At 60.0% G+C, this 17,414-nt stretch overlaps 1 protein-coding gene across 1 annotated transcript; it reads right to left on the reverse strand.

The window, feature by feature from the left end:
* Window positions 1-1,355: 1,355 nt before the first annotated feature.
* On the reverse strand, window positions 1,356-12,518 carry FSCN1 (fascin actin-bundling protein 1). The gene is made up of 5 exons (XM_014870676.2): window positions 11,635-12,518; window positions 4,776-4,932; window positions 4,185-4,306; window positions 3,772-3,939; window positions 1,356-3,680 (listed from the first exon to the last, which is right to left on the reverse strand). Exons 1-5 carry the CDS (start codon window positions 12,455-12,457, stop codon window positions 3,478-3,480), a joined length of 1,473 nt encoding a protein of 490 aa, XP_014726162.1. The 5' UTR covers window positions 12,458-12,518; the 3' UTR covers window positions 1,356-3,477.
* Window positions 12,519-17,414: the final 4,896 nt, after the last annotated feature.

Below are 17,414 nucleotides of genomic sequence, written 5' to 3' on the forward strand. Positions count from 1 at the left end.
CCATGACCTTGTCCTCCCATCCTGCCTGTGCCAGCCTGGTGCTGGGACAATGCCAGGGAGTGGGGCCAGATCCCAGCCTGTGCCAGTGGAAACCCCCCAGGTTAGAAGGCAAAAACTCATTTGACCCTCCTGGAACAGCTTAACCTGGTGCATGTGCTCCAGAGAAAACACTGGATGGGATAGAAAATGGTTTCCAGTCACTCCTTTAAATGGAAACTGGGGTGGGAGAAAGACTGAGGGGATTTCCCCTCTTGCTGGCGTGGTGGTGAATGATGGTAAATGCAGAATCCAGCCTGGAGGGGAAAAAAGGGAATGTGGTGGCAGCTGGGGAGAGGGGAAGGGGGAGAGTCCTTCCTGCAGCTCCAGAGCCCCTGCCCTGGCTGGGCAGCCCCTGGCAGAGCTGTGTCACAGTCTGGTGTCACAGCCAGGTTTGCACACACAGATGAGCTGCTCAGCATTTCCTGCACTGCCCTGATTTCTCCCTGTTTATAGTCAGGACTGCACATCCTTCCTTCCTTCCTTCCTTTGGCCCTTGCAGGGCTCATCCCCCCCATCTGATGGTGAAGGTCCCTCTGGGCAATGCCATCCCCCTGTCCCCCTGCGTTGTGTGCCTGGGGTGAGCTGGGCAGCCCCCCTGTCCCAAACTTGGCTTTTTCCAACCAGTTTTACATTTCCCCAGGAAACAGGAGCCTGTCAGTGCCCAGCTAGGCTGTGGTGGTGATGGGCAGGGAAGCTCTGGCTGCTCTTGGTGCAGGTGCTGTTGGTTGAGTTTCAGGGCTGGTTTCAGTTGCTTTGGGAGGGCTGGGGGCACATCTTGACCCCTTTGACAAGACCTGGGTTGTGCTGGGCTTCCCTTCCCTCTTTTAGTCCTTTACCTTGCCCTTTTCCACATCCCTGAATAAAGGACACTGATTGCTGACCCCCAACCACCCCTCCACCCAAACCCCCCATCCCAGGGCTCTTCCTTCCCATCTGGGCCATCCTATGGGGGTGAAACACCTGAATGCAGAGAAAAGGCTCTGTGGGGGCCCAGCTTTGCTCCTGGCTGCGAGGGCAGCAGAGCTGGTTTGCAGATGAGATGGTCCTGACTCAGCCATGGGTCACCCATCCCAATGTCCCTGGGCTCAGTGGCTTCAGGCTGTTCTGAGCATCTTCAGAGGTGACCCAGCCTCCAGCTGGCTTTGGCTTTGCCCCTCTTTGGAGCCTCTTAGTCACCATTCCCTTCCCCCCATCTCCTCAACTCCCTAGAACCAGCTCAACTTTTGTCAGACAAAGGCTCCACCACCCCAAATCTCCACACTCAGGCTCTTTCCTCATTAAAAGGCTGTTGCAGCCCAAGCAGACCACGCACCAGGTTGAATCCGAATGCAGGTTTTATTTTTTAATTCATCTTTCTCCATTTGAAGCTATTTTTCTTTTTAAGTTATACAAATGGCACTTACAAAAAAATAATAATAATAAAAAAAAAACAAACAAACCCAAAACTTAAATTTTCAGAGTGAGATGTTTTCAGAGAGTCACGACACCCGATAAGAGGAAACAGGAGAGATGTTTGACCTAGTGTCACACGGGAGAAGCCAGAGCAGGAATTACATGGTTGGGACCGTGACGGGGATGGGGAGGAGGTGACACGGGGAGGGGGTGAAGGCCAGCGAGAGTGTGTGTCAAGTCACAGGGTCACACAGGGCTGCGAGACACTCGCTCCTTGGAGGGGCAGCGTGGTCCCAGGTGGTGCCGGGGGGCGCGGGCAGCCCCGGGATGTGAGCGCAGAGCCGAGGTAGAGTCCCAGCCAGGATCCCCTGCACCCGCCAGGGACCCCAGCCCAGAGTTGTCCCCTTGCCTGGGGACAGCTGCTCGTTCTCCCAGCTGAATTTAGCACCGAGCTCCTGTGGAGGGGGGTCCCTCCTCATGGCTTTAAGGCTGACGAGCCCCTGCCTGGCCTCCGGCAGAAGGGACCGGCCCTGGTTTGGCACGGCAGCGATGCCGAGAGCACCCTTGGCGTGGGGTGGGACCAGCGCTCCCCCTCTGCAGAGGGGGCCCACGCAGGAAAAGGCTCCTTGGTGTGTTTGTGGGGAGCAGATACCGGCCCTGGGAAGGCCCCAAAGGATAAAGTGCCTTTCAACACCCTAAGGAACACGCAGCATCACCCATTACAGACGGCATTAAAACTCTAATGCAGACCTAGTACAGACAACAGCTGGTCACACAGTGCCATGGAGAGCATATATAAATAGAGACTAACAAAAATACTGTTTTGGTCTTTTTTTTTCTTTTTTTCCTTTTCCAGAAGGGTTACAATTCATGAGAGCCCAGCCCAGGTGCCCTGGGGGTGGCGGGACCAGGAGCTGCCCCCTCGGGGTGCCCGCGGGAGCGGGCGCTTCCTAATTCAGCATTAGGTGTTCAGTGATTCGCTTCACTGTTCCAGTATTTTACGAGAGAGAAAAAAACAACATCAAAGGTACTGAGCAAATATCACTGTGCAAAGTTTGCTAAGGAACTTTTCTATTCTGTAAACCAAAATCTGCAGTTTATGCTTCCAGCCACTGCCCCAGGGAGATCCCGTCAGCCAACCAAAAGCCCAAAGCCCACCAGAGATGGGCTGGATGAAGCCCCCACCCTGTCACAGGCTGGCTCTGTGTCCCCCCACGCCCTCCCCTCCAGGCACAGCAGCAGGACCAGCCTCGGGGCAGGCTGGACCCACCATCAGGGTCTGGGATGCTCCTCCAGAGCCAAAAGCACAAGGAGGGGTGGAGGGACAGGAGGAGCGTGGGGCTCCATGAGATGAAAGGCTGAGGCTTTCCAGACAGGATCACCCTAAAGAATCATTTCCAGGTGTTTGGGGAGGGGCAGCTTGCTGACCCTTCCACAGGGATGTGCTAGCACACGCCAGCCCCATCCCCAGGGATGCTGTGATATGTAAGGTCACCTCTTACAGCTCTGCTGGGGATAAACCTGCCCCACAGTCTAGGAGGGGAGAGAAGCTGCTGGGACCAGCCAGCTGAGCCAGCTGAGCCCAGCACCATCACTGCACCCCTGACTGCAGCAGGGCAGGACAGGATGGATGCTCCAGGGGACACTGGCAGCACAGTCTGAGGCTGTGCCAGTGCTGATATGGCAGAAGCGAGCACAGAGGTGATCTTATTCCCTTTTTTTAATCGAGGAGAAGAAAATAAACTACCTAAGGTGATGCTCAGGGCCAGGAGGGAGATACAGCCATTTCCAAGCCCAGCAAACCTGGAGGGATGGGAGGATAGAGACAGACCCCTCTACAAAGCTATAGGCAGGCAGCCCCACCACTTTTCCAGTTCTTACAGGGATTTATGGAGATCCACCTCCCACATAACGCACCAACTGTATGGCAGGAGGGAAGGGCAAGCCAGTCTGAAAATCCTGTTACAGAGAGGAGAAACAGAACCCAAAGGAAAAGAGGACAGGAAGGGAAAGAGAAGTTGGCAACGGGAGGTACCCTAAAGTGCATTAATATTCCCAGAGGGTGGAGGCGTCGATGGTGTCGGCCGATGCCTTGAGCACCCCGGCGTGGTCGCCCTTCAGGTATTTGCCATTGATTTTGATGGCCACTTTGTTATAGTCGCAGAACTCAAAAAAGAAGTCCACGGGGGTGTCGCTGCTGCTGGTGACGGATGACTCGTTCCCCACCATCCAGTACTTCCCAGTGGTATCTGCAGGACAAGGGACACAGTGGCCTCATGAGCCACCCTGGGGACCCCAAAGGCCACCACCCCCCAGCTCACAGCCACCCTGGGGACTCACCCTTGATGTTGTAGGCCCCATCGTTGAACTCCAGCTGGAAGACGTCGTAGGAGGAGCGGTTGGAGTCCAGGGTGCCGGTGACCTTGCGGCAGCCGATGAAGCCGTGCTCGCCACGCAGGACGATGATGGGCCTGTTGATCAGCTTCATCACGAAATGCTCCGTCTCGCCTGCACCGAGGGGAAGGGGCTGTCAGAGCAGCCAGGGGGGCACAGAGCCAGACCCCAAAGCTGGCAGGCAGCAGTGAGGAGCAGGGGCCGTGCCCCTCACCGTTTTCTCACCCACCCCATCTCAAACAATCACTTAGTGAACTTATTGCCTGAGCATCACTTGGAAGAAGAGCAGGCTTCTCTTCTCTAGGGGGACTTTTTTCATCCCCTGCTGCCCCGGTGTGGGGTCCCCAAGGGTCCCTTACCTGCTGTCTCCATGGAGGCTGCCAGCTGCCCGTTCTTCTTTGCTGTCACGTATTTGCCATTGGCAGCTTTCAGGGTGATGCGTTTGTCGCACCACTCGATGTCAAAGTAGCAGCTGGCGTTCCTGTGGGGCAGAGAGGACAGTCAGCGGGCTGTGATGGAGGGGGACCCTGCCACTGCCACCCTGCTGGCTTGGGAAGGGCCCTGGCTGGATCAGCAGAGCCTGATTCGATCTGTTTTTGCAGGATGAACTGTGTTGTGGTGGCCATCCCGCTGGGAAGCCCTCACCCCGCGGGCAGGAGGCAGGCAGGCAGCCAAAGGCACTTTTGGGGTTTCCGCCTGGCTCTCAGGGTTGAACTGCAGGGCAAAGCATTTCGACAGCCCCAGCCGGCCGGGAAGGATTATGTGGCCCCAGGGACTTGCAGAGCATCGTGGGCGGCAAGCCCTGACCCATCCCTGCCTCTCCGAAAATGCACTGCCTCTGCTGGGAAGCGTTTGGGATGAGCACCCAAGCTGGAAAACCCCCTAGAATTCCCCTGAGAGACGCAGAGGCTGCTCTGAAGCCCAGGCACCGCCTGGGACAGGGGACTCACTTTGTGGAGGCAGTGGACTGGATGCCCCCGTTGGAGGTGAGGGTCCAGTACTTCCCGGTGTAGGTGCGGAAGGCGCATTTCTTGGTGTCCTTGTTGATCTCCAGCTGGTAGGTCTCCTGGTCACCCTCCTCGTCCTGGTTGGCTGAAAGGTCCATCCCTACAGACCAGAGACAGATGGAGATGGGGGGGTGGGACCACAACCCACCCCCAGCAGGTCCGGGTGCAGGAAACCCAACTGAGAGGGGCTCCTGTTTCCTGGGTGAGCTTTGGTGGCTCCTAAATCCCTCACATGGATCTCCCCTCTGGCATTTGGGGTTCAAATCCAGGTTTTCATTTGGTTATTTGGTGTTAAGGTCCTGAACAAGGGATGGGCAGCCATGAGCTTCCACTCCTGCCTCAGCAGCTCCATCACAATGGAGCAAAGACCAACACAGATATTTTATAAGGAAAAGGGCTGCAGTTTTTCCCAAAGGTGGCAGCCAGGTTACTCAGCCCATTAGCAGAGGCCACTGCAGCACCATGAATCCCAGCTCATGGCATGTTTAAAGACCATGATAACGTTTTTCATCCACAATTTTCACATCCTGCTGGGGCAGTGAGGTGTGCAGGGACAGGAGGCTCAGCAAAGCCTCAGGGCAGCCAAGCCTTTCCCTGACTCTCCAAAATCTTCAGCACCAGCCTGTCCCCCAGCTCTGCCAGCCAGGATGGCCCATCCCTGCACCCAAGGGGCCAGAGACAGCATTTCCATGCAGAGGTGGATGCAGCTGGTCCTGTGGCCACCAGCCACAGCCCTGGGCCACTGCCAGCCACGTGTGCATCCACCTCAGGCCCTGAGCCCGAGCAAACCTGCTTAGTCAGGGCTAGCAGGGCCAAAACTGCTCCAGAGCTCTCCAGCTTGGTGGATTTCAGCCTAAAAACACTTTGGGGATGCAAGCCACGAGCTGTAGCCAAAGGCAATGGCCGAGCTCTGTGCTGGGTTTTGGGGAGGGAGCTGAGGTGCAGAGCTCAGCCCCAATACTGAGCTCAGTGAAATGGGAGTTTAGTGGGACTGGATGAACTCTCCAGAGCCAAACACACCTGCATCCCTCCCTGCTGCAGGGGTGCAAAGGCTCCAAGTCCACATTCTGTCTAGGTCTGCTCCTTCCAATAAAGTAAAGACATGGAGATGCTGGAGCGTGTCCAGAGAAGGGAAACAGAGCTGGGGAAGGGTCTGGAGCACAAATCTGATGAGGAGCAGCTGAGGGAGGTGGGGGCTGGCCACATGTTCAGCCCCTCACACCCCCACGATGTATCCCAGTTTCTGGGCTGCTGGGATTTCAAGCAGTGCTGTACACAGTCACTGGAAGGGCTTCAGGGACTGCAGTCTTGGTGGCCCTGCTGCTCTGGGAAGCCACCAGGACGTCCCAGCAGCTGCACCCAGCTGTCCTGCAGCTCCACATCACCCAGCCCTGTCTCCAGTCAGGCCCCATCCCAACACACAGGAGCAGCCTCTGCTTTGCATATCCATCACCCACCTTTCCCAAAGGGATCAGGCTTTGCTCCCAAAGGGATCAGGTTTTGAAGGTTTCATTTTGTTGACCATAATCTTATCCCCCACATCCCCACTGGCCTGTGGCTTCCACCTGTTCACAGCATCCCCCCTCTCACCAGGCACCCTCCAGCAGCTCCTGCAGCTCCCATCCCTGGAAGTGTTCAGGGTGAGGTTGGATGGGGCTTTGAACAGCCCAGTCTGGTGGAAGGTGTCCCTGCCCATGACCCCTCCCAACCCAACCATTCTGGGATCCCATGACTCTCCTGATGGACACGCAGCCACCCTGGTGCTCCTCTCCCCAGGGTATTTGGGCAGCACAGGGGGCACTGGGTGCTGATGGCCACCAGCCCAGCCCCACTGGCCACGTCCTCGGCTCTCAGTCACCGCCTCCCAGCACTGCCAGAGGCTGAGCTGGTGGTTGTGGGAACATTTGGTTTTGATTTTGCATCCCGGCGCCAGGCAGCTCCAGCCCCAATCCAGGACTGTAAAACGGAGAGAGAGGGGCTCTGCAGGGGCTCACGGAGAGGCTGGGCTGTGGGGAGGTGACCCTGGGGGACACAGCCCATCCCTCAAGGCTGGCAGCACCCCTGGGCTCCCCAAACTTGTGGGTCCCTGTGGTTTGTGGGGGAGGAGTGGGGTTGGTGCTTCCCTTCACTGACTTTTCTGGGAAGAACTCAGTGACCTGCAGGGACCAGGCTGGGCAGAGCCAGGGGGATGCTGTGTGTCACAGGACGGGCTGGAGACAGGACAGGGAGTGCCAGGAGCCTCCAAACACTGCTCCCTCTCCCCAGAGCCCCCTGGCATGGAGCACAGGGCACACACCTCCCTGCCAGCCCATTTTCCACACTCTCCCTGCACGGAGCTTTGGCTTTCCCCTCTGCCTGGAAGGACCCGGCAGCAGGAGGGTCTCCCACGCCCCCTCCCCAAAAGCAGCCTGGGGTTGGGTTACAGCGACTCAGCACAAAGGAATGCGGCCCCGGCTGGGGCAGGAGGAGCCTTCAAAGGGCTGGAACTGCGCTGGAGCGGGAGAGTGGGGGCTGCAGCCGGGCGGGATGGGGGAAACTGCAGGAAGCACGGGCTGCAGGACATGGTGGGTCCCTCGGAGATGTCCCCGTGTCCCCGCGGGGGAGGACAGGCTGTCCCCACAGCCATCCCCTGCTGTGGAGCCGCAGCGCCCGGCCCGACCGCTCCCACTGCAATCACGGATTAATTAACGCTCTTGGTAAATTCACAGTCTGGAGCGGGCACTGCTCATCCTGACCTTGACGAAGCTGCTAATTACAGCTGGAGGGGGAGGGGGCCGAGAAAACAGCGGCTCTTTTTGTGGGGGGAGGTGGAGTTACGCCTGCACGCCCCAAAATTCCTGGCATGAGATATCCTCCAACTCTGCCACAGGGATCTTGGGGACAATGCTGAGGTTGTCACCCCAGGGTTTCTTAGTGCCGAGTCCCTGGGCTTGAGGTGCTCAGAGAGCTGGAAAGGCTCCCCAAGTCCTTGGCTGCCAAGGTTTCCAGGCTGGTGGGTTTGCAGGAGTGATGCTGGAGCCCTCGCTGCTCTCCAGCCATGGCTGTGGATGTACCAGGAGGGCTGTGGCCATCCCAGAGCAGGCACACGCCTTCCTGTACCTCCCCCAGAGCCGGGCTTCTCCCTCTGAAGGAGCAGAGTTTGTTGTAGCTCTGTTGACCTCCACACATGGGGGATTGCAGACCCAGTGAGGGCATTCAGGATATGTAGAAAAGTTTCCCTTCTATGCTCAGCTCACACAGAATCTCTCCCATGAGCCGTCCTGGGATGCTGGTGAGAGCCAGCAGGATGAGCTCCATGGAGAGGAAGGAGCACCTTTCCCACCTTCCAACTCTCCTTTCAAAAACCGCACGGTTCCAGCTGGAAACAGCCGAGCCCGGATTGCCTGGATTGCCCCACGGAAGGAGAGCAGGCAGCGCCCAGCAGAGCCCCCAGGGCAGCAGGGCAGGATTTCAGGATGGGACTGGGATGCTGCTCCCAGTGCTGCCAGCACAGGTCGGGTCTGGGCTCCCTGTGGGCTCTGGCACCTCCACCCAGTGCTGCACCCACACGTGCTCAGAGACTCCTCCTGCCCCCTCCCTGCCCTTCAGCTGGGCTTACACTGCACCCCTGCAGAAATCCAAACTGGCTTTTGTGTAAATCCAACAGCCTGGAGCACGAGGAGCCAGCAGCTTCTCTGCTGAGGGTGCAGCTCTGCAAAGGGGTCACGGGCAGGGGTGAAACATGAATTTCCTGAAAAACCCACCCCTCCTTCCCTGTGGATTTCCTGTGGCTTTGTGGTATCCCCCGAGTGTCAACAGGCCACTTGGCATCTCCAGACGAAAATCTACATCCAAGCCTTCGTGCCCCCTGCCCTGGAGCCGCATTTTCCTGCCTTTGCCGTGGCACCGAGATGAGCTGGGGGTTTGAAATCCGGCTCAGCCCATGCCGGGAGGGGTCCTGGCCCCAAGGCACAGCTCCCCACTGCCAACACGGCACGTCCAGGCGCGCTCCCTTCACCGCTGCGCTCGCTCGCCCTCCTCCCCAGATCCCATTTCCTGGAATTCCTCCCTCCCGAGCCAGCCCACCCTCTCCCCCAGGCGGGTGGGGGGCAGGGGCACACCTCGGCCGGGCGGGGGGCTGGCAGGGGACCAGCGGGGAGGACGCCAGAGCTCTGCCCCCGGGACCCCCGCGCCCACAAAGGGCTCTTTGTTGCCGCAGCCGGGCTAGAAAGGAGCCATTGAGCGGGGAGGAGGCTGCTCGCCGCTGGCAGCGCCCGGCTCCGCTCGCTTTGAGGTGCAAACGGGAGATGGGAACTCTCGGGGAACGCGGGAATCCTGTCCTGCTGGGGCAGGGGAGAGGTGCCAGGGATAGCCCCAGCCCCTGTGCCGGAGCAGGGGAAGGGCTGGAACCCATCCCTTGCTGGCCCGGGGGTGTTTGTGTCGTGGTCCCCGGTGTGCAGGGGCTGCTGGCACCGGCCATCCCCGGGACAGGGAGGAGACGCCAAGCCAGGAGCTGACTTGGCACTGGTGGGACAACACTGTTCCAAAGCTCGGTCCCAGCCAAGGGAACCACAGAAGAACCCCATGGACCCATCCCTGCTCCTCCCATGGGGCAGAGGGGGCACAGCCACTGACATCCCTGCTCCCTCCTTGACTCCACACAGGACCAAGCTGCCTTTTCCCACGAGGCTATGCCGAGCTGCAGCCGCCCCCTGCCCGCATCCCAGATCCCCCATCCCCAGGGGCCATGGGAGCATCTGCCAGCAGCACGGCGCTTATCAGCTCGGCGGGGGAAAGGCTGTCTGGAGCCGCTTCCTCCGACGGCTCTTTCTGCTGCCTTCTTGGTAACGCTGGGACACGGCGCTTTCACAATGGGAGGAGGATGAGCCCCAGAAAGCGGCGGCTCCCAGCCTTCCACTGCCATCGGGAAGGATAAACCGGGTGGAAACGGCTTCTCCAGCCAAAACGGACTCGAGCGAGGATGTGCAGCCCCAGCGCGGCCCTTCCCGCTGTATTTTGCTTGGAAAGGGGCCGGGCACAGCCCAGAGCCCTCTGTTGCTGGGGAGATTTGTTCCCCCCCTTCCTGCTCCCCCATCCTTTCCGAATTAGACAAAGCCGGAGGGTCAGCCAGCAGCATTCCCACCCGCTCCATGGGGTCTCCCGCCACCACGGGTCCCCCACCGCCACTGCTCCGTCCCTCACATCTCTCCCCACATCTGGTTTCCCCATCTCTGGTGACAAAGGGCTGCAGCAGCCCTTCCCCCACGGCGCTGCGACAGCCTCCCGCCATCCTCCCGCCACCGCCATCCTCTCCTCCTCTTCCCCAAATCCCCATGCCTGGGAAAACCATCCCCACTGCCCATCTTGGCAGATTTATTTATTTATTTTTTAATGGGCTTCTTTGCGGGATTTGCCCTCGGACAGGAGAACAGCACGGAGCTTCCCGCTCGGAGCTGCCCAGGCACGGATCGAGGCTAAGCAGCAACCTTGAAATACAACATATACACACAAAAAAATTCCCCACTGTTCCTCCAGGCTTTGCTACATGCTCGCACCCATCCCACACCCGGCGTGCGCCGGCCTGACCTGGCGCGCCGGCGATGAGCCCCGGGGCACCCCCGGACCACACCGGGGACCCCCGGGCCACACCGGGGACCCCCGGGCGTAGCAGAGCAGGGATCCCCAGCACTGCAGAGCAGGGAGCCCCCGGCATCCAGCTGGGAGCCCTGGCTGCGGGGCTGGGATGCTCGGTGGGCACTCGCGGGCTCCACGTGTCCGGGGAGCTCTGAATGTGACCGGATCCCCGAGGGGGTGGCACCGCGGGTGGCACCGCGGCCCCTCTGGCGAGCGGAGGGGACAGGGACGGTGCAGCGGGTTGCGAGGGACGGCTGCCTTTGTGCGGGTGGGCGCAGGATGCGGGAGTTTCGGCAAAGCCCTTTATGTAACGCTGCCTCCCAGCCCCCCACCCACGGGAACTTCAGCCCCCTGGGGGGAACCAGAGCCCCCCGGGGGGAGCCGCAGCCTCCCAGCTGCGCTGGGCAAATGGCTCAGCCGTGTTCGGGCGAGGGGGAGATTGGTGGAGGCTTTGTTGGGCGAACAATGAGCTCCAAAGGAAGGAAGGCGAGGGGTACAGCCCTGCCTCCTTCACGGCGACGGAAGACTCCATCCACCCCCTCCCAGCCCCCCTCCCTGTCCATCCCTGCACCCCAAGGCAGGCCCCTCGCCATCCCTGCCCCCCCGGGCGCCCTGCAGAGGCGATGGAGCGGGGATGGGGGTGCGGGAGGGATGGGGGCCCCCAGGCAGGCGATGCTGAAGGGATGCGGGAGGGGGGAAGGGGAAGGGATGTGGGAGGGATGCGGGGGGATCGTGATGGGGGTTTGGGGGAGGGACCGCGGGCAGCCATGCTGAGGGGTGCAGGGGGTGCCCGGGGGAGATGGTGGTTTCAGAGGAGGGGTGTGAGAAGGGGTTTGAGCAGGGGAGGCGATGGCAGAGGGATGCAGGGGGGCACCCTGTGGGTGGCTGCTGCAGGAAGGCAGCGGATGTTGGGGGCTGGGGGCAGTGCTGCGGGGGGGCCACGCCGAGGTGGCGATTCTGAGGTGATGGAGTGGAAGTGATGCCGGAGGGATGCAAGGATTGCTCGGGGCGGGCGATGCCCGATGGACGCCGATGCCGGAGGGATCCAGGCGGCTGCTCGGGGCAGGCGATTCCCGAGGGAAACTGATACCCGAGGGATGCAGGATACCCCGAGGCGGCTACAGCCCTGCGACTCTGGGGCTGCCGAGGTCTCCCGTTCCCCCCACCCGCAGCCCCCATCCCCTCGTACCTTGCCGGGTGGAGACATTCCTATCGTTGCCAGCTCGCAGCACGACCTGCGGGCAGCTCTGCTCCAGCGCGAACAGCTCGTCCTTGCCCACCTTGGCGCTCTTGCCCGCCTTGAGGGTGCCGCTGGGCCCCGAGGGGGCCAGGTAGCGGCCCTCCCCGTCGCGAAAGGCCACCTTTCCGCAGCGGAATTCCAGCGTGAAGGCGGTGCCGGGCTCGGCGGCGGGGACCAGGCGGCCGTCGCTGCGGAGCAGGCGGTGGTCGCAGCTCTGCAGGCTGTACCGCTGGTCCACGAACAGGAGGGTGATGAGCGCATCCACGCCCCACGGCACGTCGCGGTCCACGGCCAGCTCGTCGCGGCGGGGCCCCAGGTGCGCGTAGCGCTTGCGGGCCAGGCTGTAGAGGTTGGCCTGGGGGTGCATGGCCAGGTGAACGCTCCATTTCTCGGCGGCAGAGACGGCGGGGGCGAAGCAGGAGAGGCGGTCCTCGGTGCCGCCGAAGAAGCGGCGGTGGGGCTCGGACTGCAGCGACCACCGCCCGTCGCCGTGGGCCAGCACCAGGAACCGGCAGTCGGGGCCCGGCTCCTCGCTGTCGCAGCTCACCCGCCCGTCCTTGTCGGCCGCCAGGTACCGGCCCAGGTGGCTCTTGAGCAGGACGGCGCTGGAGTCCTCCCCGTCCTGCTCCAGCGTCCAGATCTGCTTCTTCTTCATGCTGGCCGCAGAGGCGTTCACCTTGAACCCGAACGCCTCCGCCGTCAGGTACCGGTTGCTGCAATTGATCAGCCCGAACTGGATCTGCACCGGCTCCGCCGTCCCGTTTGCCGTCATCCTGCCCCGCCGCCGACCGACACCGAGCGAACGACACCGAGCGAACGACACCGAGCGCCGCCGCCGCGCCCGCCCCGCCGCCGCCGCCTTTATAGCGCAGGGACCGCGGCACCGCCCCCCGCACCCCCCGCACCCCCCGCCCGCCGGGGACGGGCCCCGCCGCGACCCCCGCCCGCCCCCCGCACCCCCGCGGGGCCCTCGGCAGGGCAGGACCCCCCCGAGTCTCAGGGCATCATCCCCGCCTCCTTCCTGCGGGACTCCCCCGCATGCACGGACCCTTCCCTACATGACAAAGCCCCTGTGAATTGCGGGATCCTCCCACGTTGTAAGACCCCCCCTCCAGTGTATAACGGGATCTTTCCATGCATTTCAGGAGCCTCCTTGAATTGTGGGATACCCTCCCTGAGAGACCCCACTGCATGGCAAGACCCCTCCCTGCATTTCAGGAGCCCCACACAATGCAAGCTTCACTTCATGGCAAGACCACTCCCAGGCACAGCAAGAGCCCCCTTGCAACGTAAGACCTTCCCATAAACTGGAAGATCCCAAGACCTTTCTCTGCATTTCAGGAGCATCCATGAATTGCAGGATTTCCTCCTCCAGCACTAGTTCAGCATGGAAAGACCCCTCCAGGAAGGGGCCCCTTGAATTGAAGGACTCCCAAACACACATAGTAAGACCTCCCCACTGTAAAACAAGACCCCTCCTTGAATTGCAGGGTCCTACACATTGCAAGACCCCCTAAGCATTGCAGGACCCTCCCCAGTATGAGACCATCCCTTGCACTGCACAACACCAATTTGAACTGCAAGTCTCTCTCCTGCACTGCAAGAATCTCTTTGATTGCACATCCCCATCCCACTCCAGGACATTGTGAGACCCCCTCCGCACCCCTCCGTCCCTGCTGAGCTGTCCCACAAAGCTGTGGGGCAGATGAGGAGCAGGGTGACGGATGCTGTGGCCTCCTGCCATCTCTGAGCCATCCCAGCGCCCTGTACCAGGCACCAGTGGGGCTGGAGCACCCTGGTCCTGGGGAACTGAATTCCCACAGCAAATCCAGAAGAAAAACAGTGGCACCCCTGCACAGGGTAGCATTTTTGGGCTATTTCTCAGGGGGTGGGTGGGCAGTGTTGCTGTGCATACAGTGGTGGCACTTATAGCAGGGCTGACCTGGATTTGGGAAGAATTCATCCTGGAGAGGGTTGTCTGTGTTGCCCAAGGGTGCTGCCCACTGCACCTTGGGGACAGGGACATTTCTTGTGTCTATAACAGGGACACAAACCAGTAAGTAGAAGCACAGCTCCAGGGGTCGATTTGGAGCTGGCTCAGGCACAGCCCTGCACTTATGGGGAAAGCTGGCTGGAGGGATGTGCAGAACCAGAAAACGGGAGGAAGAAGGATGATGGGAAGGACAGATGGGGTGGTTTTCAGCTGGATCAGGGAGCTCAACTCCCTGTCCCAGATGAAGCAGGACAAGTGAAGAGCTAAGTGTGGGCATGGGTGTGTGAGCACAACAGTGTGAGCTCAGGGCTGGCACAAAGAACTCCCCCAGGCTCATCCAACCCGGGCAGGATGGCATCCTACCTCACCTCCCGAGGCCCTTCAGGGTGCACTGGTTCTGCACTGGCTGTACTGGTTAGAGCCACTGCTCCACCCCTTGCCCAGGGGTCACTGGTACAACAGCTCCAGGGCAAAGCTGCCAGGTTGGGATGGGGTTTGTTTTCCTGGAAGTCTTGGCCACACCTGCTCTGTGCTCATCCTTGCTGCCCAGCCCTGCAAGTCCAGACAGACCATTGCCAACCAGAGCCACCCCCACAGCCTCTTGTCTGGGCTGGAAACAGGTATCCCCCAGGCTCCAGTGAGGCAGATCCATGTTTGTCCAGCAAATCCTTTTTGCTGCTCTGGCGCAAAGCCCCCCTGCATTAAGACCTGGCCATGAGGCTGAGCAGCTGCCCGGACCCACAGCTGCTGGGCTCTGCCTTCCCCGGCCGCCACGGGCAGATGGTGATGAGGCCAGGAAAGAAACAGCTTTTCTCCTCAAAAAAAAAAAAGCAATTATGCAGAGAAAGAAAAACCCACCCTGTTTTCTCCCCACTGCTCAGCACTGTGGCATGGATGGGTGACACTGTGACACTGGTGGATGGTGGCACTGTGTGAATGGGTGGCACTGCCTGGCTCAACAGATCCTGTTCCTCCAGAGCAGGCACCCATCCTGCCTGCACCCACCCTGCCTGCACCCTCTGCTCCTGGGGGATGGGAGAGCCCTAAAGACAGTCTGAAACCTTCCCACATGTCACTGTGGTGGCAAAGGGTGCCCAGTGCGCCCCTGACTTGGGGGGCAGCAGCCGCAGCTCATCTCCCGAGTGCATCCGTGCGTGCCGGTGCGCTGGAGCGGTACGGAAGGCGCTGGGTTTCCCTCTGTACATTGCATTTCCCGTCATCTTTGCAAGCCACCGTGACTAAACGCTTCTGAGGTCATCCCCCAGCCCTCCCACCGCCGCTCCTGCAGGACACCCAATCCTGGCACACGGCATCCATCACAAGGGCTCTCCGGAGTGAGGGAGTGCCGCCACGTCCCCTTGGAGGGGCTGTGACACTCACGCTGGGACTTCAAAGAGATCCCGGCTCCAAAAGAGAAAAGCCGGGAGAAAAGGAGCCCTGGCCATGGAGTGACCGCTGTCTTGCCTGCCTCAGGCACAGAAACACCCTGGGATTTCCATGCTTGCCTGGACACTTTTTGTAGCAGTCCAGCTACAAAATTTGCGAGCAATCCCGGGATTTTCATTCCAGCTTGTGATACTGGGAAGGCAGAGCCGGACACTGCAGGAAGGGTGTGGTGCATGGGGCTCAGAGGGGACAGGGACAGCAAATGCAGTGTCCAGCAGTGTCTGGTGAAGAGTCTGAGGTGCAATGGGTTGCTCAGCCCTGTGTCCCCGATGTGGGGGGCAGTGGAGACGTGCCAGGGCAGAGGGGGATGTCCCTGGGCAAAGGGGCAGTGTGGAGGCAGCAGCTCCAGCCCCAGGGATGCTTTGGGCTGCGTGTCCAGCCCCATCCTGCCCTCCAGAGCACACAGACCCTCAGGCACAGCTGTGTCACAGGGTGTCCAAAGCTGTCACCTGCTCCCTCCTTTGGAGCACATCTGTCCTCTGGATTCAAGGATCCCAGCCTGGCCTGAGTCCTCCTTGTTCTTCTTTGATGGAGCAGATTTGGGGGCTCCCTGTGAGGGGGCTGCTCGTTGGTTTTCACCCCAGCACAGTGGACACCCACGTGCTTTCCCTGGGACACCCAGGCACTGATCAGTGTCCATGGCACACACAGGCCCATGCTGGGGGTGCTGATGTCCCACTGGGTGGTGGCAGTGGCAGTGAGATGGCCAAGGCTGGCCTGGGAAGCCCCCCCACAATGCAGATGCCCACTCAGCCCACGGAGGGGCTCAGCAGAGGTTGGGGATGCAGTGCTGGTGGTCACCATCTCTCCAGCCACCCCTGCCCCACGTGGGACAGAGTTGGTGACAATGGGAGCTCTTGTGCAGGATGAGGTGACCTTGTGCAGCCATCGGGTCCTCCAGGGGGATAAAAGGCTCTGCCAAAACCACCCTGAGATCAGAGACCACTGGACCAGGCTGGGAACAAATCCCAGGTGCAGACAAAATCCTGGCTGGATGCTGCATTTCCCCAGGTCCCTGATTGTCCCTTGCTGCTGCTGGGGGCCATGGGGACACCCCAGGGTGCCTGGCTGCCCTGGCCTCATTGCCATATGCCACCAGCCAGCTCAGCAGAGGTTCTCTGATGGCCCTCCCGACAGTTGGCAGGCGCCCCGGCCTCATTAAAATTGTATTAGGCTGTGTTTAAAAAAAAAAGCAGCAGCACCAGGGAAACAAAGAGCAGCCCTCAGAGAGGGGCTCAGAGAGGCAGATCGTGCTCAGGGGATGTTTTCCTCTGGGATGCTGCCCCAAGGGGGTTTGCTCAGGAAGCCAGGGACAGTGGTGGAGTATGATGGGGGCTCAGCCGTGTTCCTCTGTTTCCTGGACATCAGGATCAGTCATGGCACTGGTCATGTGGCTTGCTCGGCTCTTTTAGCTGGATTTATCCCCTTAGCTTAATTTATTTGCATCCAGAGAGCAAAAAGGGATGGAAATGCTTGAAGCGCCTTGTTTCAGGCAGTTTGGAAGTCGGACACCAGCAAATGAAGGAAGGAAGTGGATGAGTGCACATGGACACTCTGCACTGGGAATTCACCTCTCTCTTCCCGTCCCAGCTCATTTTCTTGTGTGTGGTGTGGTTTTTACATCATCAGAAGCTAAAGCGAAAACCTGCTCCTTCCTCTGTCTCCCCCAAGGACCTTGTGGAGGTGGGATGGAGGCTGGTTCATCCAGCAGGAGAAGGAATTTTATTAGGACAGCTTAAAAGACCTTTTGTGTAGCAGTGATTAACCTCTGTGGTGGGGACGATGCTCTTTGTCCTGGACCCAGTGCCCTGCCTGGTCCCCGGGGGCTCCGCTGGGACACGAGGCTCTTGTAATCCTATGTAAGTGCCCAGGAGCAGAGAGACACAGGGCATTCTGTGGGACAAAATAATCGATTACGAGGGGATGCTTTCTAGCCTTAAAAAAAAAAAAAAAAAAAAAAAAAAAAAAAAAAAAAAAGGAGGGGGGAAACAGGAAAAAACAAAATTTGCCCAGTTTGCAAGCAGAGCAAGGGAGAGCCCTGGGGGCTTTTGTAGCCCTGAGACCCCAAGCAGGAGGCCCAGAGGAAGATTCCGGTGCCAGCCCTGTTGCCTGTGCCCACTTTTAATTCCGTGCTGCAGCGCAGAGTCAGCACAGAGGGGTTTGCAGGAAGAGGAAAGTGTGTTTCAGCGTCTCCCACGCAGCTCCAAAATAACCCGGGCCAGGCTCGGCAGCGCCTGGCGGAGCAGGTGACTCAGAGAGCCACAGCAGCTCCTTTCTGCTCTGATTTCCT

This window comes from Sturnus vulgaris, chromosome 16 (assembly GCF_052056855.1).
Source record: "Sturnus vulgaris isolate bStuVul1 chromosome 16, bStuVul1.hap1, whole genome shotgun sequence".
NCBI lineage: Eukaryota > Metazoa > Chordata > Aves > Passeriformes > Sturnidae > Sturnus > Sturnus vulgaris.